The sequence below is a fragment of the Anas acuta genome, chromosome 12 (assembly GCF_963932015.1).
Source record: "Anas acuta chromosome 12, bAnaAcu1.1, whole genome shotgun sequence".
NCBI lineage: Eukaryota > Metazoa > Chordata > Aves > Anseriformes > Anatidae > Anas > Anas acuta.
Genome location: NC_088990.1, coordinates 17334173 through 17359822, shown reverse-complemented (window position 1 = coordinate 17359822; position 25650 = coordinate 17334173). Strand labels below are relative to the sequence as shown.

The 25650-nt window shown below is 40.2% G+C and overlaps 1 protein-coding gene and 1 long non-coding RNA gene across 5 annotated transcripts in view; one reads left to right on the top strand and one right to left on the bottom strand.

Moving 5' to 3' along the window:
* CHRFAM7A (CHRNA7 (exons 5-10) and FAM7A (exons A-E) fusion) overlaps nucleotides 1-17945 on the top strand; it is a 42639-nt gene extending 24694 nt beyond the window's left edge. For 2 of the 3 annotated variants that reach the window (XM_068695309.1, XM_068695308.1), the window contains 7 exons: nucleotides 652-761; nucleotides 6876-6955; nucleotides 8142-8309; nucleotides 8683-8877; nucleotides 10285-10371; nucleotides 11293-11402; nucleotides 13493-17945. In XM_068695309.1, the coding sequence (XP_068551410.1) occupies nucleotides 652-761; nucleotides 6876-6955; nucleotides 8142-8309; nucleotides 8683-8877; nucleotides 10285-10371; nucleotides 11293-11402; nucleotides 13493-14011 (1269 nt within the window). In that variant the 3' untranslated portion in view covers nucleotides 14012-17945. Of the gene's footprint in view, nucleotides 1-651; nucleotides 762-6352; nucleotides 6493-6875; nucleotides 6956-8141; nucleotides 8310-8682; nucleotides 8878-10284; nucleotides 10372-11292; nucleotides 11403-13492 lie in introns of those variants that run through there. The other variant, XM_068695310.1, reaches the window with a different exon arrangement.
* LOC137862870 (uncharacterized) overlaps nucleotides 17895-25650 on the bottom strand; it is a 25602-nt gene continuing 17846 nt past the window's right edge. Inside the window, exon 3 of one of the 2 annotated variants that reach the window (XR_011100562.1) lies at nucleotides 17895-24503. This is a non-coding gene — a long non-coding RNA (uncharacterized lncRNA). Of the gene's footprint in view, nucleotides 24620-25650 lie in introns of both variants that reach the window. The other variant, XR_011100564.1, reaches the window with a different exon arrangement.

The following is a 25650-nucleotide window of genomic DNA, read 5'->3' as shown; positions in this document are numbered from 1 at the left end:
CCTGCCTATATTGGCAGTCACGGAATTGTTGTAAGGAGCCCAGAGAGTCACCAGGGTGGCAGCTTCCAGTGTAGGAAGCGCCAGCCAAGAAGAAAGCTTCTGGAGCAGGATGGTGCTGCTGAGCACCTGCTTCAAAGGCTGGCTAACTTCAGGCCACAGGAGCTGACAAGGCCTTCTGCTGCCAGTATAAACTGTTCTGCCATTTCAGTTGTTTTTCCTATCAGCAGAGACTGTTGGCTGATCTACCACATGCCAGTAATCAAGTTATTACAACCTAAGAATTTGCAACCACAGAAAACAAAGTTGTCTCTGATGGAAAAAAAAATGTCATTGAAGTTAAGTATGAATTGTAAAACAAAATCTGTTCTATCCCAAACTGGTACCTGAGCCAGCACGAACAATAAAATACAAGCATATCAGATCTTCTTTTATATGCTGTTATATGCATTGCAGTGTGAATTGAAAATGAGATTTTTTATGCTTTCCAGTGAGCTCTTGGTAGCCTAATTCACCCTTTTCAAGCATTTTACTGTCGGAAGCTAAATAATATCTCTAACAAGAACACATGTATTGTTTCAAGCTATGTAGTCTGGAGAACAAAATTAAAGCCATGGATGAGAAGAGCTAACATGTTTGGTTTGTATATTTTAGTACTGGACAGATCATTACTTACAGTGGAATGTGTCTGAATACCCTGGAGTGAAGAACGTCCGTTTTCCTGATGGACTGATTTGGAAGCCAGATATTCTTCTCTATAACAGGTGGACACGCTTTTTTTTTTTTCCTGCGGGGAAGGAGAGAACATAAGACAAATGACATAACCATTTCATTAAAATGCCTAGGTTTTGCTAATTTGGAATACTGGAAAATAACTAGTTTACACAGTGGGAGGTCATATTTGCAAATACTTAGTAAATACTAACAGCTTCTCTATAATCAATTCTAGCTGGATTTTGTGTGATGATTAGAAAACTAAACTTTCCTGGCTGTGTTTAATGGTACGGGTTGTGATGATTTTCTCTGAAATTATTTGCTTGGTGTAAATATTTACTGGTGAATTCAATCAGCTGCAGAAACTTGGCTGACACGAGAGATCCTTTGGCTGAACCATTATATGCTGGTTCCCATTGTGGAATGCATTTAGTTTAAAAAGGTAGCATATTACTACTTCTTAGAAAGAACAGAAGAATCTGTGATATAGTGTGTTTTTTTGGTAGTGTATGTAAAAGAGAATAAATACAAGCAACTTTGAGTATTTAAGATACAGAGAAAACCGGGGGGGTTAAACAAGAAAACAGAACAAATGGTAATTGCATACTACCCTGCTCAGGAAAGGTGTGTTCACCGGAGCTCTGAATCCTTCTGAGAGACTATGTGTAAGAAACTAGTGGCCCATTTTTTTGTAGTATTCACAATAAACTTTTGCTGTGGGATCATACTGCTTTAGCAAGGTGCAGTAGTAAATCTCAGCTGAAATTGGATGCAAGTCTGTTTAACGATCTGAAGTGTTATCTGTGAGCAAATTCACTACAAAGCCCAGATCTATTTAAAACAACGGCACATCAAAAATAAAAATAACATTGTTTATTAAGTAGAAACATTACTAGATCTAATGGGAGTACAAAACCCAGGCATACAATTGCATGATGCAGAGTGTTTTGGTTAAGTACTGTTGACATTACTTTTCCAATATATCACACGACTGTGACATCCCCTGCACTGTAGGCTTCTGTTATGAAAGCAATGCAGCTGCTGGATTGTATGTACAAAAAATAAGTTTTTTTTCCATCTCTCTATTGAATTCAAGTAACCAAATTCTTCCCTTAGATGCATGCATGTAGTATCTGTGCAGCTGGGGTTGGGGAATAAAAATACAATTCTATCATACCAATGTTTTTCTTTGCGGTGGGGAGGGAGCAGAAAGTATACGAACATCTTGAGATCAGTGCACACACATACCTTTATGTAAACAAAATCATGTTTTCAGCCAGGTTTTCTATTCAGTGGCATTACACAGAATCACACTACCCACTGATGAATTACTTCATAGTACTGTATGACAAAATGAAATATGAAAGAGAATGTCCATATTGATAAGCTGTCATCTGCTTTATGCCTTTTCCTCATTATTTCTTTGTCCATTTCACTGTTGAACAGTAATTAGACAAAAAAAAGTTCTTGGCAGAGTTCTGGAGCTATATTTACCAAAAGAAAAAGAGTAAGAATAACAGCTTCAATTACTGAAAACCCTACATCTTCAGAAACTTGGTATCTTTAATTACCTTTAAGTAGAAACTTCCCTCAGGCTTACCATCTACTGAGTACAATGAAAAACTAGCAAACATCTTGTGTCCAGCGTTTGTTATAAAGTAAATCATTAAAGAATCTGTAGAGAAAAATTTTCCTTATGCCCCCACTGCAATTAGGGAATTAATTGTTTACTTGCAATCTAACTATTCATTCTGTGCTGCTAAGGAACAAGATCTGTGCCTATACCTTCTAGAACAATCTGAATTTTGAAGAACAAATGGCCTTCCATTTGGGTAGCAGGAACAGCCATAGCCCAGCTTCAGTGTTGGAAAAAATGAGCATGAGACAGTGGTAGTTACCATCGCTCCTTTCCTCACCAAAAGCATACAAATTTTTTTGGCTGGTTGTTGGTTTGTTGTTCTAGTTTTTCTTCACTTATTCCATGTTAAGCAATTATAAGAAGAAACCCCAAGGAAGTACTAAGTTCTTTATCTCCAACAGTCCCGAGTTAAACAGAAGACCTGGCTGTGCACACATTGCATTTAAAAAAAACTGGCTTGACGACACGGCAATTTCCATCTGTCTGTTGTGTTCAGCAAAGACTGTTTTTGCCTCTCACAGAGGCTCTTGTAGGAGTACATTGAGCACATATGCGCAGTTCCCCTCTCTGATTGCTCAAGCTACCCTTTATAGAGAGCATTTCTTTGGGAGTGAGGGTCTTCTGCTGTCTCTGGCATGGATACAACCACATACATCAAGACAGTCCCACATAAAATGAACAGGGACCCTCTTCCAGCCTTTGGAATGGTCTCAAACGTGCTGTGGTGTAAGCTGACACGGTCACGGCTCTGCAGATGTTCAGGAGCCTGCTCTGTGGCCTTCCCTGACTTGCACAGGGCCTGGCCTGAGCAGCCTGTGGGGCTGTGACCCAGCTCTTTCGTCAGCCATCGCTCTTCAGAATTCGTGGCTTCATAACACGGGCTACCTGAGAGTCTCCTTTCCCATCAGAAGTGCCCTGTTAAAGCACTGGAAGATGTCTGTTCTTCTGCAGTTATTGCGGGCCCGTGTGCAGTTCCCCAGCTAGCAGAAAGACCTTACATCTGCTTTGTACATCTTGCTCTGGTTCTTTTGTGGCAGACAGGGTACTTGGTGTTTTATCTGCCTGTGCAGGTGACACAAACCTTTTGTTTTCCTGATGGCTTTTTTCCTCAGTGTCTCCCCCATATGTCTACTCAGAAGCCAGCCTTGCAGTCTGCATCCACCTGACGCCCCTCTCCACTGCCCTTTGTGGCAGCAACACCCATTCAGTAGCTGTACCAACGTCAGCTGCAGCTGTGCTGCCCTTTTGCCACCTGCTGATCACCTTTATGATTAATGCCATTCTCACAGGTGTTGCTGAATTGTAATGCTGTGGTGACAGCACACAGTGACAGCATTTGTCAGCCAGCTGAGTACTTCTCTCCAGGACCTCCACACTGCTTACAGCACGCTTCCGTGCTTCTCTCAGAGCTACAATTAACACTAAGTGAATTGAGGGGGTCTTTGCTAGACCTCCCCACACATAGTGTAACTGCCTGCCAGGATTACTTCTTGTTTCTGGTTTAGGCACTGCAATTAGTGCTTCAGTTGTGCAGACACCAGCCTAAGAATGCTCTGTACATAGAAATGTACACATACAACCTGAACAGGTATTTTTGCAACACTGATCTTGCTTAACGTATTTTTCATTACAAATTCATTCTCTTGACCATCTTTTCCTATCTACCTTGATTTCATAAATGACAGAATTCTTGGGAAAGACCAATAAATCATTCCCATGCAAACCATTTCCGTACTCCTGCCGAATAACACTGTAGGTACACCACAAAATTGGTACTCTACAACAATGGTTTAGAGATTTCCAAAAGAATGAATCATGACAATATTCTTCCTCACATGTACCACATATCTGAGAGACTTTCAGTGCATCTGGAGATTTATGCTTCAACATTTAAGGATGTGTATCCAAAATTAAAGGATGATTTTAGCAATTTTCAACTGTTCTTCATAATTCCTGTACATCCATGCTAACTGTACCAGAAGCACATTACAGAACAAGGATAACATAGTACCTGGAAAAGTGGCAGCTGTATTAAATTTTACTACCAGTCTGTTGTAAAGAGACCAGGCCCAGTCCATCTGTAGTTTTTCTGAGAGAGGAAAATGTTGGCCTATGTACAAATTCCAGGTCTGACTGCATTAGTGTCGTGTCTGCCTCTGTTCTACTTTGTTAGTTTTACTAGATTCATTAGAAGTGCTTATTTTTGCTGGTATTGCTTTCCAAATGGCCACATAGTGTTCATTAGTTCACGGAATAATACACATTCTGGTAGTTAGGTCTCAGTTCCATTTTTCCAGTTTCATAAACCTGAGATTCTCCAGATAGGTTCCAGTGGGATTATGTCTGCTAAGTACAGCTTTGTCATCTCAATGCGTTGCAGTCAGTATTTGCTTTCAAGTGGCTATATCTTCAAGAAGAAACATAGCAGAGATGATTTTCTATCATTATATTTGAGTACAAAATCTCATCAAACAAAGGCTTTCCTGCTTCGTGTAATCCCAATTGAAGCACTGCATTTCAAAAAACAATTAGAAGCACAGTGTAGAAAACCACATATATTTCTCTTCCAGAAAAAAGGTATCTTCAAATTTGAGCCTAAGTATCTCTTGATATCCTTTTAAGAATATGCCATATTAAAATCAAAACCACATGACAATGAAACAGATTCCTTGGTGACTTGTGTCAATCAAGTGATTGACACGTGATGCCTTTTGAAAATTTTAGTTTTGTGGATGACCAGAAAGAACAGCAGGGTCTTACAAGTGGCCTTCTGGTTCACTAACCTCTGCTTGAGGGAGAGAAAACAGAAACTAGCCAAGGAAGCTAAGAATTTCATTTCAAGTTATTGATTTCCACTTTACAAGCAATTTGTTCAGCATGGATATTTTCACATCCTAAATTTGACTACATGGCTTGAGTTTCCTAATGCAGCCCTAATGAGGCTACACTCAAGTCACTGCAATTACTTGTCTATGTCCAATATCGAAACTGTCTGCAGAACTTTAAGTCTGCTTTTCTAAGGAAATGAGACCTATGCAACTGGAGGGTGTGCGTGCCCACCTGTGAATGTATGTGTTTGTGTATGCATCTTGCTGCATACAGCATACTTGTGCATACATGTATACTTCTCCCAATACCCTTCGAATCCACTTCTGCAAAATTTGGCAGTTCGGTTAGGAGACATCTCAGCAGTACGAGTTCCTCACAAACGCCAGGAAAAAAGGCAGCCAAGATGAGGCAGAACAGTTAGTGCTCCAGCTAGAAGAGAAGCTGTGACAAGAGCTCAGTTTGTTAACCAGCAGAGAATCCACCCGTGAGCTGTGAAGCTGAAGGACAGCAGCCTGCATTACTTAATTGCCTTAGAGTTGAATTCCCTTTTTCCCTCCAAGTCCTAGAATCCACTCACACTACAACACAATATTTAGACTCCTCAGCTTATCTTCAGAGTTCAAATTAAATAGTTGGAAAAACACTAGTGAATGACTTTCAGCACTGTGAGCCTTCAGCTCACCGGTGGAAATAGTGCCACTCCAGGTGGGAGAGTAATTTTTTTGATTTAATTTTTTCTTGTCTGCACATTTCACAGATTAGTCAGATACTTTTAAAACGTAACGTCTTTGAAATACATATGGGGAAAATAAAATGCAAAGTAATGAAGACTAAAATAAAAACTGCTTTATTTTAGCTTCTGAGATACACGATTTTCTATCACAGTATGCCAAATTTCCTTTTTTTTAAAAAAAAAAAATATATATATATTTCAACAGGAGCTATGCTGCTGGAAAAACATACCCCTTATAATTTCTTTTATGCCAAAATTATGAATGTTTCAGTTTCTCCCCATCTCAGATCCTTACTGTATTTTCCTGACAATGTTTTACAAGGTGATTAGAAAGTGATGAGATACTAAACCACTAATAGGTAGAGACACAGCTGAGACTTGTGATTTTCAAATCACCCTAGAGATAACATGTGTTTTTTTGATCAACGCAAGCACCAGCTGCAGCAAGACAGCAGACCCTATGGCTCCTGTGGCCTTTCCTGTGCCCGGAGCTGCCGGCACGGTGTTTAACTCATGTTCCAGCCCATCCCCACGAGGTGACTGTTCGCAAACTACAAACAGTCCAACAGAGTAGAGGAGTGTATGTCTCATTTTGCTTATCCCTTGCACAAATGAAAGCTGCTGTTTATGTGGACAGCAAGAGAACAGATTTCCCTGCTTGAGAAGTTCTTAAAAAGTGCTTACTATCCAAATGGAAATCAATAAACAGCCGAGGCAATGTGGTGAATCTTGCAAGGTGGGTGAGCAGAGAGAATGACATGGTTCGCCTCCACTTACAGTGTAATCAGGAACAAATCCGATACCATCAGGGCCGCTTACCCTGAGGCCACAAGAAGCTGGTGCCAGCAGAAAAGCTGACGGGTTTTATTTTGGGGATAAATAATCCTTTTATGAAGAACAGATTCTTCTCAGGTATTTTGAGCCACAGAGCATATAACCCATTTTCTTTTTTCCCTATTCTAGTGCTGATGAAAGATTTGATGCTACATTTCACACTAATGTTTTAGTCAATTCTTCAGGACATTGCCAATATCTGCCACCAGGTAGGCTGTTTTCATGTCATAAATACTTATAACTCAGATTACCTATATACGGTGTGGTTTCAAATTTGACATAAATTCCTTGGTATTTTATTTACGTAGCTAGCCATCATCTGCTAGATATAAGCCTAGATGCATCATGAATTACATGGTTAACACTTTTGTATGAAAACCACCACAGATTTTTTATTGCACTTATTTAAATTTTTCTGTCATAACGCACTATTACAGTAGCGTGGAAAAATAAAAGAAGATAAAAAATAGAAGCCCTTAGTATAAAAGGTTATTGTTTATCAAAGATAATGTCTCTAAATATAAATGTATTTCATTACTTTAGCTGTTTCTTCTATTAGTATGTTACTTTACAATGAGATGTTTAGGAACATCTTGGGACATCTCTTCCATTGAAACAATTCATTGGATGCTTCATCAAAAATTTTTTGAATCCTGAAAGGAACAAAGTCTGTGTTTGGTATTTATTTGATATCAGAAGTATATCATTGAATCTCAGGTGTGGATCAGTGGAGTAGTTTCTGTTCCATAATTGAATTACCACAGTTCCCAGAATTAACACTTCCAAGAACCTTAATTTTAGAAAGTACAGTGATACAGCCAAGTGCTTTCCAAATTAGTTTTTCTACCTAAGATCCCCAGAGGACTTCAGGGGTTTGCCTGTTCTCATGTAAGGTGTTCCATTTAGTGCGGGGTTTTCAGTTCCATTCTCAAAGCTGCTAAATGACAGAGCCTGACTCAACAAATGAAAAATAAGCTAGCCTACCTGAATAAAACAAGATCACGTAAATCTAATAAGATAGCAAATAATCTTTCAAGATCTCTTATTTTATTCAGTCACAGATATAGGAAAAACAGACTGCATATTCTGCTTCATTTCTTTCTGATATACAGTATCTAGAAATCTGTGCTCTTCTCTAAACCTTTATCTACTGTGTGCCTAAATGGAAATGGGTAAAACACAGTTTATAACATCAATACCTAAAATTGATGCAGTTCTTTCCCATTTCTGTAACTGACTTTTGCTTTTTACATCTCAAGACACAACTGAGATTAACTGTGCTTACAACTAAATGCCAAAGGGTGCAATGTGGAACAAGGTCCAGATACAAAATGGGCGTGGAATTATGTGGAACAAGCATTCCAATTTGGTGTTCTTGTTTAAAATCCAACCTAGGCATATTTAAGAGCTCATGCTACATAGATGTGCGCTGGTTTCCGTTTGACGTTCAGAAGTGTAACCTGAAGTTTGGGTCCTGGACATATGGAGGCTGGTCCTTAGACTTGCAAATGCAAGAAGCGGATATATCTGGCTATATTTCAAATGGAGAGTGGGATTTAGTAGGTAAGCTCTTGATTTCTTATTTACACTCTGAACCTGCAGCCTTGACAGCACTTCACTGCTGAAATAATGATTGGGAAAATAAGAGAGAAACTAAATTAATAAATGACCTAGCTAGTGGTGCTTGAAACTCTGAGAGCAGACATAAGATGAAAATCAACATAAAAAAGTCAGCTTGAATTCAGTAAATATCTTTTATCTGATTTTCCATTATTACCTAACAAAAGTGACTTAATTGAGAATTAAGCTTGAAGAAGCAGTTTTACCTATAGTAAAACTAAGAAAGCTACACCTATCATTTTATAAAATAATCACTACATAATATAGATTTCATTGACATTAATTTTGGGTTTTCTTCCTTTTCCCTCTTACACAGGAGTCCCTGGGAAGAGAACTGAGAGTTTTTATGAATGTTGTAAGGAACCTTACCCAGATGTGACATTCACAGTAACTATGAGACGCAGGACTCTCTATTATGGACTCAATCTTCTTATTCCCTGTGTACTGATATCAGCGCTTGCCTTATTAGTTTTTCTACTTCCAGCAGACTCTGGAGAAAAGATCTCGCTAGGTAAATCTTCAACAGGATACTGTTATTGTAAATATTACCAAACCATAAAAAAAGTTGTATTCTAAAATTTCTTTTTAAACAGTCTTTGGAGACAAGGAGGAATAGTTTATGTGCCTGGGCTCATAAACTGTTTTTACAGTGTGATGCTGAAGCACAGTATCACCGTTAACCTTTGCTGTAAGCTTTAGGGGACAATGAAGCTGTGAAAGGGAGAAATTCTGGCCAGCTAAGTGGAAGCATGACAATTCCTAACCAGCCTCCTTTGGAAGCAGGGTTTCATTTTGTGATGTTTAATTGCTGAAAAAAAAAATCCACATTCACCAGGTAAAGCTTAAGCTCACAAATCTGCATTTGAGCACTGACATATGGAATTCTTGTTAATGTTTCTTTTTAATTATGACTCATATTAAGAGCCTAGGATTGCTTTTTGCCTTCTCAGAAGGATTGATTCCATTTAACTGCTACTATTACTGTTTTTATAGCAATTTTAAACTAAATTATTGACTTGTGAAACAAGTCTGATGAGTTTAAGTACTTGATCCGTAAGATGGTAGTTAAATATATAATGAAACTTTTTGCCCCATACAAATCTGCAAATACACAGGCTTCTACTAATTGAATGCAACTGGTAAATGTAGGAACATAATGAACATTTATCCAGAAAGAAGTTCTCCAAGAACTCCCTCCCCATTTTTTAAGATGAGTTCTTTGTTCGTAAATCCTTTTCTACCTAACAGTGACCCCCTAGAACAGAGGGGCTCTGAGAACAGAGCTGGACCCTGTTTCATAGAGGTGGGAACTGATCACTGAGTAACAGAAGTCAAACTCCAAACATCAGCAGTCATGATTGCTTGAACATAGCCACATGCAGAACTCAACCACTTTTATCAAGAAATACAGCAATTGCTGTCCAATACAGCTAACTTGTTTTTCAGGAATCTTATGCATTACACTGCCTGTAGCTTCCATACCAATTAATCAAGTCTCATATGCTCAAACACTAAAAATCACACCATGTTTCTAAAGCAAACAAGCAGCAAGAAGTACTTTGTTTTACCTCAGCTAATTAGCAAGTGTGATACGAGCTGAATAGTTTACACGGATCTAAAAATACATACATCTGTGCAAGTTCAGAAAACCCAGACCTACTCAACCCCTGTAATCTCTGTAATCTCTCTCCTATTCACAGCAGTCTCATGGACCAGCATTGGCACTAGTTTGATAGCACTGTCACCCTGAACCTGAGGTAGCCCCAGAAAGGACCAGAGTCTGCCCAGACCTACCTCTCTGCCAGCGTGGGGGGGAACCACAGCAGTACATTTGCCTCTTTCAGATTCATTCTCTGCCACTTATTGCCTTGCTATTACAACTACTGATCTAGTTTCATACTTTATGCTTATCTTTCAGGTATAACAGTTTTACTGTCTCTCACTGTCTTCATGTTACTTGTGGCTGAAATTATGCCAGCAACATCTGATTCTGTGCCCTTAATCGGTAAGCTAACTACAGTTTTTATTCACTTTTATTTTTTGCTAAATGAGAAGCAGTGACCTTGCATGACAGCCAGCAGTAAAGCAAATTACATGTACAATTAAATTAGAAAACAATGTTCTGACTCGACTGTGTGAGCATACAGCAGTGATTTCCTGAGGAACGGAAGGTGCCCGACCCCTCTGCGTAGGGAACAGCGCAGGCAGCAGGCAGCAGATATAGGGAGGGAAGGAGCGACGCCGGCAGCAAAGGCAGCTCCCCCAGGAGAGCTTGACAGGGAACCTCAGGGAGGGGGAGAGGAGATGGGCTGAGACACCACAGGGCTGCATCAAGGGATTACAAGCCCTCCACGAGGGCTACCGAGTTGCCTTTGTTTCCTCAGTGCAAGTCAGCAAGTGTTGCCAATTGATGAGAGTCTCCCACAGGTGTGATTGCCTGTCCAACCTCTGTGCTGGCTGGTCTGAACAAAATACAGAGAGAAGCTACGTGTCGTTTTGGGAAAGCATAGAGGAGTCAGTTTCCCACAGAAAGACTGGCAGTTCAGACACAATTAGGACTACAGAGCTAAACGTGATGAAATCTTCCTATTGTAATTGCTCAAATGGAAGGAAAAGCTTTTCAAAAATACCAGCCAATCCCTAAGATACTGGTGAAAGAAAATGAGAGGGCAATTTTTTTCAAGGTTGCTTAGAAAAGGTAGGTGCTCAGTTCCACTAAGACTTTTATTATTCAAATAATGGCTCTGAAAGCAACGGCTGCACTGGCTGCTTTTGGGAAATCTTTCACAACTACCTAAAGCAGCACATGTAGCAGTACACTGGGAAAAGTAACTTCATATTACATTTACATGTACATAAATGCTCCTTATAACAGATATAAAACAGCATCAGTCAAAATATATCACTATAATTGTTTATTTTGCAGCTCAGTATTTTGCCAGCACTATGATTATTGTTGGCCTCTCTGTTGTTGTCACTGTTATTGTTCTACAATACCATCATCATGATCCAGATGGGGGAAAAATGCCTAAATGGGTAAGGTTTGATTTTAATACACTATCCGTTGCATAACTGCCCAGATCAGAGATGTGACAGAGTAGCTTGTGACTCATGTTTACTTCTTAATGATTAAAAAAATAAATTTCGTTATCTACATCTGTATAAATCCTTGCCAAACAGTTTGTTCTGAAAGGTAGTTTCACCAAAAATGGCACATCCAGATACCTTTTTTTCTGAGAGAGTGAGAGTATATGAATTTTCTTCATCTTGGCTCTCTATTCAAAGTCTCCTTCACAACAGCTAGAAGTACCTCAGTGTTTTGCTGAAACCTAAATATATGTAAGTGAGGTGATTTTCAAATAAGCTGTAGCCATCAGAAGTGAAGCAAGTAGAAGAAAAGAGCAGGGTACTGATGGAGATTATAAATGCATGAAATACACTAGCCTCAAGGTGAAACCATGCAGCTGCTACATATTTAGGTGTTGTGCATACAGAAACAGAAATAGCCTAAAGAGCACCAGCTAAAGATGGCTGTTAAAATGAAAGTAACTTGGAAAATTCTGATCTTCACATCTCTGGTCAAAAGCATCTGTTAAGTGCAAAGAAAAAATGATGTATTTTTCTAAGAGCAGAGGACTTTATAACATACTTCTGTAAGTCTCTTTTTTACAGAGAATATCAGTCTTGATATTGGAGTTACTAAATATTGATGAGTACCATCAGGTAACTGTCCAGTGTTCCTGTCCAGCAACTTGTGACAGCCTGAGGCATTAGTGAGGATGGAAAGACCTTTCTCTTTTATCTTTCTAAAACAATGAGTTATTATTATCCTTACTAGCCAAAAAAGAAGTGCATACAGCAGTGCCCTGCAGATGAGAGTTAATGAGATATTCTCTGGCCCATCCGGGAGCAGTGGTTTTAAAATACATTTGAATGAAGAGAATAAAAGGTATATACCTCTAGAGTGACAGTTGATGATGCTAAATGGGACAAATCTTCAGCACTGTGTTAAAAATCCTCAGAAAACTGAGTAATGGAGGTTGAGGAGTAGGCTTTGGTGTTGACAAGCTGAAGTCCATTGGAGTTTCCTGGGATACTGGTGAGTTTTGTATCAGGCTGTCAGTTAATAAAGTATTATTCTTCTAGGCAAAGCATGACAGCAGAGAACAAGTAGCAAGGCAAGATCTATCTTTGATTGGGATGTCTGCTTGGATATAACATCTACTCTAAGTGGTAATCTGCGTTCAGTAAATGGAGCAAATCTAATATTAATTACAGTGCAAGATTTTTATATTATTTGAGACAATATTTCATTAGTGCTCTGGAAAAGAAACACTGGAATGAGCTCTTAAAATCTGATTGAAATAAATTATAGAAGCTTGCATCTGAACTGGAACAGTCTTCGACTTGCCTGTACTTTCTGTATGGCTGGAATAAGGTAATAAGGAAAACAATAAAATGATACACAGAGATTAAACTTGCAGATTTTTATTTTTATTTTAAGTAAAAGTAATTTATCCACTTTTTCCTCCATGTTGCATCCAGATTTGTTTTCTAAAATCTGGAATCAACTGTCATGAAAGTAATGCGATAACAGAGCCAAAACACTGTAAAGCTTAGTGGTCTATTCCAGTCCAGCACAGCATCTGTTTTAGCAGCCCCATCCAAGCAGTAATCCCATACGGATTTAATATCAAAGCACAAATATGAGTGAAAGAGATTTAATTTATTGACCACAATCTAAAGTAGAGCTACTAAGACTATTCAAAAATAATGTCTTTGGTAAGCATTTTCTTTCTCTTCCTGGTTTCTAGTAAGGGTAGAAAAGGCTGCCATATTTCTGCTCAAGTGTAAGGAAAATTAAACACTATGGAGGCTCCCAGTGGGGGGCACTCCCATAAGTGACCGTCAGCCTGAGGCAATCGACAGCACTGCTGGAGTAAGCAAGCAGCCTCAGTGACAAGCAAATTAATCAGTTGGAAAACTATTGCACCATTTTCTGAAACTTCCGTGCAGGCTAAGCAGAGACCACGGACCTGACACTAACCCAGGCTGTAAAAATACAAATAGCTGCGTAAAGCAGTGGCTGTGTAAAGAGATGCTTATTCTCAGTAATTTACTTCTAGACAAGAATCATCCTTCTGAACTGGTGTGCTTGGTTTCTGAGGATGAAGAGACCAGGGGAAGACAAAGTGCGCCCTGCCTGTCAACACAAACAGCGTCGATGTAGCCTGTCGAGTGTGGAGATGAACACTGTGAGTGGACAACAGTCCAGTAATGGGAATATGCTGTACATTGGGTTTAGGGGGCTGGATGCCGTGCACTGCACACCTACCACTGATTCAGGGGTGATCTGCGGGAGGATGACCTGTTCACCAACAGAAGAAGAAAACCTTCTCCACAGCGGCCACCCCTCTGAAGGCGACCCGGATTTGGCTAAGATCTTGGAAGAGGTCAGGTACATTGCAAACAGATTCAGAGACCAGGATGAAGAGGAAGCCGTTTGCAATGAATGGAAGTTTGCAGCCTCTGTAGTGGATCGGCTCTGCTTGATGGCTTTTTCAGTCTTCACAATCATTTGTACAATTGGTATTTTGATGTCAGCACCAAACTTCGTAGAGGCTGTCTCTAAAGATTTTGCTTAACTATTAACTATGATTTAATTCTCTGAAGTATGATATGTAGCACACAAGAGTGTATTTTTTGTTTGACTGCTTGTTTTTAATAAGTATGCTGCTTCTCATTGTCCTTTTTCTTTTGCCCCCTCTGGCATCCCTCTCTGGTCCAGAGTTCCTGTCTGAAGAGTGGCACCACTTCAGAAGGGCTCCATGCCAGCTCCTCTGAACACACTTGAGCACTCTCAAGTGGGTGCAAGTCCCTTCAGAATGACAGGGTATTGCACCAGCATCTTTCAGGCATTTTGAACCGGCTATTATAGAGTTATGGGTAGGCAATGGCAGAAATGTAATTTCTTCCAGACTTTTTTTTTTTTTATTTTTAAATTAAGATAGAAGTTAGTCCATCTTAGCTACTTGAATAACTGACAGGAAGCACTTAAGTTCAGGAAAGGATCAAATCCAGATGAATGGAAGCTCAAACAGCAGAGAAAAAAGGGAAAGAAAATACCTTGCTTTCAATTACTGGTTCTTACTGAGTTGAGGTATGGAGCTCTTGCTCACAACCAGTCAGACCCACAACTCCCTCAATGCATTCTACATAGAGCACAAGTGAGGATTCTGAATTTGCCTGGAACACCAGAAACTTGAAAGTTAAGATGAAACAGCACATATCTTGTCCTTCTACTACATTTCTGGACTTGACACAAAAGTTTGGCCAGAATTCTTAAAACAGGCTTCACAGTAATTGTTGTGGTTTTTATTACAACTTCCTTCTGCTAAGAAAGACATTCTTTCAACTGATAACTTCAGTCAGTCTTTAGCCTTAATGATGATATAAAGAAAATGAAGGATTATGGTGATTTGACTTTCACCTGTCCATCAAAGAAAAATCCACACACTTGTCTCTTTACTGTTAACTCAATTCCAATGTGGAAAAAGTAACTGTCTCTTACAGGCTCAAGTATAAATGACAAGTCTAATGCAAAAAAAAGCTATTAAATCCTGGAATCAAGGTTTAATTTCAAAATTAATTGTTTGATCTGTTGTTTGCTTAGCCTTTTATAGACCTTTCTGTTGAGTCACCATAACATGTCCTAACAAGGAAACTGCACCCTTTCTGCTCAGTTTATTATCCAAGAAGCACTAATTAATAATAAAACTTCTGGGGTTTCAATACAAACTATAAGCTGTGTATATATATATATGTATATATATATATATATATATATATAAAACTGCATATATGTCCCTGGAAAGATTAAGACTTAAATACAAATTCTTTTAAGTCTAGACAGGCATTTTCAATGGCAAAAATAATAGTTCATCACTTTATTTATGTTATTTCTGATTCTGAAATTCTCCCATCAAGTTATGATTTTTCACGTGACTTCAGTGTATTAATGAATAGTGCTGACATGAGAATACCAAGACCTGAAATTCTGCGCTTGCAAAATAGCTAAGAATTAGTCTCATGACCAATAGAAATATTCCTGACCAGTGCTGTAAGTGGTGAAAGATGTGGTGGAGGATTAATTTAGCATTGACTGCTTGCTCAATCCTGCAGAAACCCAACGTTTTAGCTGAGGTAACAGACAAACAAATAGAGGGCTGTTGTAGTACCATGTTTTTACTGTGAGATAAACTTGAAGCCTCAGTTTATCTCCCAAGATGGATTAAAATAGCCACTTAAGTGCTTGCTCTCCCCTAGATATCAATTTATTTTCCAGAGGCTGCTCCCCTGAATGCAGAAGAATCAAATTTAATGTAAACGAAACCTAGAGTCACCACAGGTACAGTCCATCACCTGAGTTAAGCAGGTGACGGGGCAGGAGAAGTGAAAGGAAGCAGGTTATTTCTCACAGTTTGTGAGTTCTTTCTTCCTGAAGTTTCATTCAGAATCTTACACTATAAAGACCTGAGAAAGAACTGAAGTCCTTCTTGAAATCTTGTCTTGAAACCTTGTCTCTGAGAGTTATCTGTGAAGAATTTATTTTTTTTTTTAAGAACAATTATTAAGAATTAGCCTTGCAATAATTCCCGCAAGTACTTTGTAGCCTGTAGATTGCATTTGAATAAGAAACCGAGTCCAAAATCTGAAATGTGAGTTTTGTTCATTTTATGACTAACATAGTGTGGGACATGCTGCTCTTCTGAGTAGCATTTCACAGAATCACAGAATTGTCTAGGTTGGAAGAGACCTCAAGATCATCAAGTCCAACCTCTGACCTAACACTAACAAGTCCCCACTAAACCATATCACTAAGTTCAACATCTAAGCATCTTTTAAAGACCTCCAGGGATGGTGACTCCACCACTTCCCTGGGCAGCCCATTCCAATGCCTCACAACCCTCTCAGTAAAGAAGTTCTTCCTAATATCCAACCTAAACTTCCCCTGGCGCAACTTTAGCCCATTCCCCCTCGTCCTGTCACCAGGCAGGTGGGAGAACAGACCAACCTCCACCTCGCTACAGCCTCCTTTAAGGTACCTGTAGAGAGCAATAAGGTTGCCCCTGAGCCTCCTTTTCTCCAGGCTGAACAAGCCCAGCTCCCTCAGCCGCTCCTCGTAGGACTTGTTCTCCAGGCCCCTCACCAGCTTCATCGCCCTTCTCTGGACCCGCTCAAGCACCTCGATGTCCTTCTTGTAGCGAGGGGCCCAAAACTGAACACAGTACTCAAGGTGCAGCCTCACCAGAGCTGAGTACAGGGGGACGATCACCTCCCTAGCCCTGCTGGCCACACTGCTTCTGATACAAGCCAGGATGCCGTTGGCCTTCTTGGCCACCTGAGCACACTGCTGGCTCATATTCAGCCGACTGTCCACCAGTACTCCCAGGTCCTTCTCTGCCTGGAAGCTTTCCAACCAAATTTCTAGAATAGGCTTCTTGATTCAAATGTTGGTTAGCATCAATACTTTTCCTTCAGTAAGTATCCCTAAATAGCTACACAGAGTAACCCATTGAGTCGGTAATGTTTTGGAGTCCTCTTGGATAAGTATGTTAAAAAAAAAAAAAAAGATTTTTGGGGACTATCTTGTACAATGGGATGCAACTACTGCAATCATGTACAATAGTAATTTCACACATGTAATACAAGAAGCATGAGAATACCCCCTTTTCACCAGAATCCATTTACACTATCTGTAGAAACCACCTTGCTATATATAGGAATTCTTTACAGAAGGAGGGAGAAAGCAATTTACAAATTGACAGTAAGCTTCATTAGCAACAACATACATGTCTGTGCTTAAAAGCTGGAGACTGGTAGCTGGCCTTTAGTGAAGTCCTTCTGAAGTTTGTAATGCTGGGATTATACTGTCAGCAAATACCACGTGTTAGTCAAATTAATTGTAAGGCTCCAGCATCATGCCTACAATACTGCCTTTAATATCAGCAGGATTAATGAAGGGGAAAAGTGAATTCTCATTTTTCTGCTGTCAACACAACCTGTAAACATTTGGTAATAACATGGTTATAATTCTTAAACACAACAGTGACAGTCTCAGTTACATTATTCTGCATCTTTGAGTTAGGTTTTTGTGTAATTGAGCTGAGCAAAATTGGTACGTTTCTTGTCAAATTGTATGTGTCAAATATTTGTGTAAGCACTAAACGATATTTTGATCTAAATGCTGGGAAAATATTTACAATTCTGGACATGGAGATGGGAATTAAATATGGTATACAGTATGACTATACAATATGATAGACTGCATATTGATAGCAAGTATCTGTTATGATCTTACGAGTCCAGAAAATAGGGTAGGCAAGTGGTTCACCACAACTAAGCTATGACTTGTCTGACAAATTGAAAAGTTTGCTCTAGAGCTCAGCTGTCTTGTATAATACTATCTGTGAACAATGTATATTACTTTCTGTTTTTATATTGACTTGTATTGAATATTTAAAAAAATTTAATATGTAAACATTTTTATTTAAGCATTAATGCCAAAAATGTTCCAAACAAAATTTTAAAAGGTTAGTTTTAAATACAGATAAATTATTTAAACAGTATTTAAAAATCATAAATTATTTTATATAAGAATTGATAATACTATATACTTTTTTTTTAAAGGTTTCTTTAAAGTCTCTTTCCAATCTCTCTAGCTGCAGGATGTAATCTCAGTTCACCTGTGACATTTCTGCTTTTCACTTTCTTTACCAAGAAAAGAAGGTAAAGCAACATCCTGTATTTCTTCCTTTTGTTATGCTACTTTTTACATTAAGTAATATTGCATAGAGGGCATTAGAAAGTGATGTTATATCTGCCAGGTACCGACTGTCATATAAGCAATTCAATACCTTTTCAGTCCAGTACAAATAAAAGATTTAGATCAAGAAAATTTTGATTCTTTCTCATTTTGCTAAGATGCAAATGAAATCAAGCAGTAAGAAATACGAACAACCATGGCAGAGAGAAAAATCTCCTTGTAAATACCATTCTGTGATGACAAAGGTCTTTGGTAATTAAAAATACATCATGTCCTCCTAGCAAAGCAGTTCTACACCAAAGTTAGATATTTCTTCAATCATGAACTGTCAAAGTTAACTGAGTAGGACTGAAATATGATATATGCTTTGGGGAATCAAAGGTTGCTGAAACACGAGTAACCCAAGACTTAATTCCCTCCTTGCTCTCCCAGGCTTGTACAGAACCCCTGAGGAAGACTAGTGTGGTGGAGGCCAACACGCCCAGTCAGACAGGCACGGAGCCACTACTGAACCCACTCTGGGTTTGGATCAGAGCTGCTGCTGGTCACAAAGTCAGGTGTGCAGGTGAGGCTGATGCCAATGGCTGCTCATTTGACCAAGCCAAAGCGCATGCCTCTCTTCCAGGGTGCTGACAAGCACTGACCTCAGACTTAACCCTGTCCTTGAGCTTGGTCACACAAGTTTAGCTCCGCACACGCCGTAGGCAGCTTCCTGGCCCTCTGTATACACCTATCGTCACACACACTCCATCTGAAGCATTTGGGAATGGGGATTGATTTCAGACTGCTAACTGCTACTGCTCTCAGGCATCTGGCCACCATACAGACTGCAAGGTGCTATGGCTTCGGAGCTGATATGCCGGCAGCTCCACCTCATTGCTCTGTGGGTGGCGACGGCCACCAGAGCACTGGGTCTTGTGGCTGCAGAGGGAGTGCCAGCCGTCTTGTTTTAATCCTGTAACAACGATCAAAATACTTTTTCTCTTCAGCAAAAAGTGATTTCTTAGCCTAACATCATGATATTTTAATGTCAATATATCTCAAAAGGCTGCAAACAGCATATGCACACGCAATTACAGCAAATCTAACCTGGGAATCAAATGTGATTTTACCAGGACTACAAGCACATATGAAAGCCTTTTGCTGCCACCTTTTTTAAAAAGGCTTCTGCTGCTTAGGGGGAAAGCTTAATGTTTGCGTAACATGTATTTCTGCCATTAAGCAATTTGCAGATAATGACATGGAGTGCAACAATCTCTCACATAAGCTCTCTTCCTGACTCAGAAAAGTCCTTCCATTCTTCTTCCTCCCCGTTCACTCCCATGACAGTATTCAGAATTGGGATTTATTAACAGAGTACAAGCGAGAGTGTTCAAGGCCAGAATTTAATATCAGTGTCTTAGCTGTATCCTTGCTGTGAAGATACCACTAGAAAATCACTGAGTACTCAGAGCTACAGTGACTCGTCCCTGTAAGTGAGCCATACTGCAACAGCAGTTTAAAATCCAAAGTAATTTGATCTGCATATTTTTACCTTAAAATAATAATTAAAATAATTAACAATCACAACATGATATAATACTACTTTGGGGTATGCATATATCAGAATAACATCCACAGAGATTTTCATTGTACCTAACCAATTCAGGATATAATCCAATGCCAGTAAAAGACCAAAAAATCTCTCTACTGAGTCCACAAGTCTTGGATTGGGACTACATTCAGTCCAACAAATCTCACAGTTATCATTTATGTATTACTCTGGTTCATGGTAGGCATGCAAATGTCTTAAGAATGAGCTAACTACTAAATATTTATATTAAATGGGCTTAAGGCTTAGAAACCAAAAATCTGGGATCTGCTCTCAGAGCAAGATATATCCACAACATCCTTCAAACAATATTATCTTATTTCACTGTATACGTGGATTACATACAGCTGCAAATCACTTCCATAATAGCTTTGTTACCATACAGGCATTCCTGTTTGACGTTGCTTTTGCTGACACAACCCTGTCTTCCTTATCTCCAATTTCTGGCCAAAAGAAATCTAATTAGCAGACTACTTTGATCAGAAAAAAAATGTTACAGGACCAACGTTCAGAGAGAGTATGCAAGTTTAACCCTTGACTCAAGAGAGACTAGTTACAAAATTTGACGTTATCACGCCAACCTGTGCACTAGAAGGAAAGCACTGCAATCGAGTATTCATGCCAACGCTGCAGTGCGCATATGCCTGTCGCAGTGGAGGAAGCCTTCGTAGATGGCAGTGGCACAGCTGCAGCATGGAGCAGGCGAGCCAGGCCCTCTGTGGGGCATGTAAGGTGAATAAGCATTTTCCTGGTTCTCCCAGCTATGCTCCATGCGTGGGTATAATGAGAATATACTGTCTTCACTGGCTAGCACTTAGCTCAGCTTGCAAGATATTTCTTGCTTGTGGCTAAGTAATGACAGACTTAGAAGTGATGGGCTGCAGTATGTAGCCCAACACAATCATAATTCGGCTAAGACCACTCAGAATTTGTTTTTCCATCTTGCTGCCTTCTATTCTGGGAGAGTACATTCTCTCAGCAATTAAAGAGATAAGGGAGACTGCAGTGCAGGAGACGTTAGGAGTTCCTGTGTTTTTCTGCACTCCCTCCGCCCAGTTCTCTGGGAACTGCTGTTGTGGACTGTCCTACTACTCCCACGGGTCCCATATGTTGTCCACACCAAAAGGTTTCTGAAAGGATGGGGAAGGCTTTGCTGCTAAGAGATGCACATCAGCACCTTTCCTGTAGGGACCATGCTCCCCCACTGCACTGCTGCTAGTGAACTCCACCTGAAACCTGGAGAGCTCCAATGGGATCCAGCCAAGCAGTGCTGAGCTCAAATGACATCAGATGTTTGTCTTGAAAACTTCCACGGATGGAGACTGCACAGCCTCTGGCAATCTGCTCCCACATTTGCTTGCCCTTGTGAAGAAACAGTTTCTTCTATCTAGCCTGTATCTTTCATCCCCCCCAAACAGCCATTATCTCTCATTCTCCTGTCACACACCACTGTGAAGAGCCTGGCTCTGTCTTCTGCTTCCTCACAGATGGTCCAGGGCTGCAGTCCAGGCTCTGTGAGAAAAGGCTGGGGGAGCAGTGTTTGTTCAACCTGGGGATGAGGAGGCTTTGGAGAGACCTAACAGGATGCCCTGCTCCCCCAGCCTCTCTTCACAGGGCCTGGCCTCCAGGCCTGGACCACCTCTGTGACCCTCTGCTGAACTTGCTCCAGTTTATCGAGGTCTCTCTTGTGCTGGAGGGGCCTCAAACTAGACACAACATTCCAGATGCTGTCTAATGAGTGCTAAGCTGAGAGCACATCCCTCCAGCTCGAGGCTATGCTCTCTCTGATACAACTGAGCACACCACTGAATTCGTCTGCTGCCAGAGCTCTGGGCTTGCTCATGTGCAGCCTGCAGCTACTGAGAGCCCTGTGGCCTTTTTCACAGAACCGCCCCCCATCCCCAGGCCTGTATCATCACAGGGGAGCTCTTTCTTCCCCGGTGTAGGACTTCCCATTTTTCCTCACTGAACTGCAGCAAGTCCTTGTGGGCCTCTTCCTGCAGGCTGTGTAGGTCTCTCACTGTGGCAGCCCTGCCATTGGTGATGCCCTCACTTTGGTGTCACTGAAAACTTGATGGAAGAGCCCTCTATCACTTCCTCTAGACCACTGATAAAGACACTAAACAGGTTCAGGATAGACGCCCTGCAGTAATCCATTTGTTTCCAAACCATGAGTATGACCCATTAAACAGGACCACCTGAGCCCAATCAACAAATGAGTTTTTTCTTTTTTACCCATTGAGCTGTTACTTGCGGTTTGACTTTTAAAAACAAATTTCCTTTTCTGTCTTTTTATTTTTCTTCCCTTAAGCAAGCCTTTGACATAGATCCAGGAATCCTTCAGAACAACTTTTAAAAATAATGCTGCCAGCTCACAGAAAGTCAGTGAGACATGGCAGCATGAAGAAGTTGCACTGGTTGCAGAGAAGTTGTAGTTTGGATTAGGGTTTAATTGGCTACTGCAGAGGACAGTATGAACATCCTTGTCTTGTTTTTTCTTGACTATCAGAAATGGGCTTAAACTGTAGTAAACTGAAACCAGGCTAACAATATGCACAGTGTTCGTAGTTTTTTCTTCATTAAATCAATTTTAAAATCTATTGAAGGCGAACTGCTGCATCTTCTTTTTTTTTGCAGTCAAGGTTAATACTCATTACCCTATCTGGAATTAGCAAAGACCTGCTGTAACTTTGATTCATGGACACTTTGCACACTGTCCATGTTGTCTATAATTGAAAGTAACTTCCAGTGAAGAGACTAGAAACTCCTATAGGACTAGCTGCCAAAGTGTCACCTTTTAAAACAAGCTATTAAAGGTAAAAGGGGGATATGAAGGACTGACAGAGAATGGGGGGAGGCACATTACACAGCACCAGCGAGGTGCAGCATACAGCACCAGTACCAGACATGTACAACAGAGGCCACACAGCCCGCAGGCAGCTTTTTTGAACAGCAGTTGCTCTTTGGGCCTGATGGAGCTGAGACAGGGCAGGTCCACACGGACTAGGGGACAGACCAGCCACACTTCAGTTTGGGTCCTTAACATACATGTGTAGAGCCTCCTTTGTGACAACTCATCTGAACTGCACTTGATCTAAAGACATACGTACGCATAGATCTTGTTATAGCTTCAAACGTTGTCCCTTTTATCTAACTCTGAGAACATCTCCACTACTCTCCCCATTTCTGTGTGTTTATATAAAATCTGCCTCCTTAGGAAGGCCAAGTTAAACAAAAGATATCAAAAGATGTAAATAAACGTTTATATAACATTCTGAAAACTGTATACAGAGAAACTGTGTCTAAAATATGCTGTATATTAGCTCAAAACCAGTACAGCTGATATTGCTAAAAATATACTCGAATTCATAGCTTTCCAGTAGTTTTTCAGTTGTAGTAATATGCCAGGGCTTTGTGTGTGCCAGCTGATAAATGGGACAGGGAAATGACCTTCTTGCTGAAATTTTGTAGCAATCTGTGTGGATTGAATGGTGTATAAGTAAAAACTCCGAAGGCCAGCACAGCTTTTAGCCCTAGCACACTATAGCCTGTCTTTTAAAAAAGCTCACTGTTCGTTTTCAATCATTTAATGGATTGTTCCATGCACCCAGTGGAAGCCAGCCCATAATGAATTGCACTGCAGAGATCTGAAGCATCCAACCTCGGTTCTGAAAGACGGGATTCATGCCCACTAAATACAGTAATAAAAGCCCATTCATTTTCTCATGCATTTTCCCTAATGCACTGGAAAATGTCCTATCTACTTGCAGCAATATAAAACCTGCACAGCACAAATTCTGAGACTCACATCTCCAGGCATTGACTTTACCATATTTTAACAGTAACCCTACATCTGTGTAATTGGCAGAAGACTTAGAGAGCAATATTATAAACAAAACGTCCCTGCTCCACAGCTTCTGATGGTTCAAGCTCTTCTGCTCCATCCTACAAAGACCCCAAGAATAGTGGTATCATGTCTTTGCAGAGAAGACAGAGTAATAACAACAAAAGATGTTTTATCAGAGCTAAACCATGCCAGAACTTTTTGCATAACAACAGAGACTTTATGAATTGCAATATTTGTCACCTTTGATACAGAAACCTACCACTGGGGCTCAATATTAACTTATTATCCAGTCCTTTGAGATATCAGAGATGGCATTTTTAATGTCTGTTTTCTCATTTGTAGGCAGTGTTTGGTCAAAGAGCTTCCGTTACTGACAATTTTCACAAAGGGATCTCATGTCCAGTGAGGGTGCAGAACATCTTCTCTTGAACAGAGTTAGAGTGTAAAGCTACAGGAGTCTTTCTATAAAGCCAAAAACTGCATAATTGGTTTGGAAAACTTATCTGTGATAGGGAGCATCATGAGGTTACAGGTAGTCCATAATACTTTTTGTCAGCCAGTAGCAGCACTGATTTCCCCATTCAGTCGATAAAACAGGCATTTGGCATTCCACAGAACCCAGTGTACGTGGTAGCAGACCACTGATAGAAAGGCAGACATACTTGTGACTTTCATCATCAGTAGTTCAAAGGGAAGTGTAAGGCAGTCAATTTTCAGTTCCTGCACTGCAGAATACTCAGTCTGCTATTTTGTGACAGAGCAGAGCATGAACTCCTGCTGAGTCAGAAAGCTGCTGAAGATGTGTGAGCGTGGAAATGCTCGCTTGCAGGCAGGCACACTGAGTCATATCGCCATTTGATACCAGGCAAGTATCTGCAGGGAAGAGGGAGTACAACAACTCTTTGCAGGCGGAACTTCACTGAGGGAAAACCTCTACAGGAAAGAAGTTCAACCTTTCCTCCAAGACTTGATCCTCTTTGCCTGTCTAGCTAACAAGAATGGAAACACAAATGAAGAATACTCTATTATTATCAAGTGTATTGGAAAGCTTTGCGTACAGACAGAACCTTTCTTATTACTCCCTTTTCAAATAAATAGAAATATGCACATACAACAATGCCAGAAAAAATGTTTTTTCTCTAGATAAGATGTGAACAGATTTTGTTTACCTGTAATTCACCGGCCCACTGGCTGCAGAGATTAAGGCAAGAGCCAGAACTGAGGCATATTTAGCCATTTAACATTGTCCTGGTCTCAGTTAGAACAGAGTTAATTTTCTTCCTAGTAGCTGGTAGAATGCTATGTTTTGGCTTAGGATGAGAAGAGTGCTGATAACACCCCGATGCTTTAATTGTTGCAGAGCAGTGCTTATACTAAGCCAAGGACGTCTCAGCTTCTTGCTCTGTCCTGCCAATGGGCAGGCTGGGGGTGCAGTAAGAGCTGGGAGGGGACAGACCTAGGACAGGTGACTCAAACTAGCCAAGGGGGTATTCTATACCATATGGGGTCATGCTAAACAATATATAGGGGTGGCTAGCCGAGGGGAGGGGGCAGGACTGCTCGGGGTTAGGCTGGGCATTGGTCAGCGGGTGGTGAGCAATTGCATTGTGCATCACTTCTTTGTACACATTACTATTAGTAGTACTATTATCGTCATTGTACTATTATTATTGTTGTTGTTATTATTATTGTTATTATTATTTTCCTGTCTTATTAAACTGTCTTTATCTCAACTCACGGGCTTCACTTTCCATTTCTCCTCCCCGTCCCAGAGAGGGAGGGGAGAGGGTGAGCAAACGGCTGTGTGGTGTTTAGCTGCTGTCCGGGTTAAACCATATATTACTATATACTAACCGAATCAAATCTTTCTCATTTTTGTTCATTTTGTTGTTATTTTTTAAAGCATAAAAGTTTTAAGATTTTCAAACAATGGTCAGATGAGAATGGGTGTACTTTGCTCTGAAGAATGGGGTAAGAAGTAAATGAAGGGGTGCTCTTTGGAAAAGACAAATGACTTCTC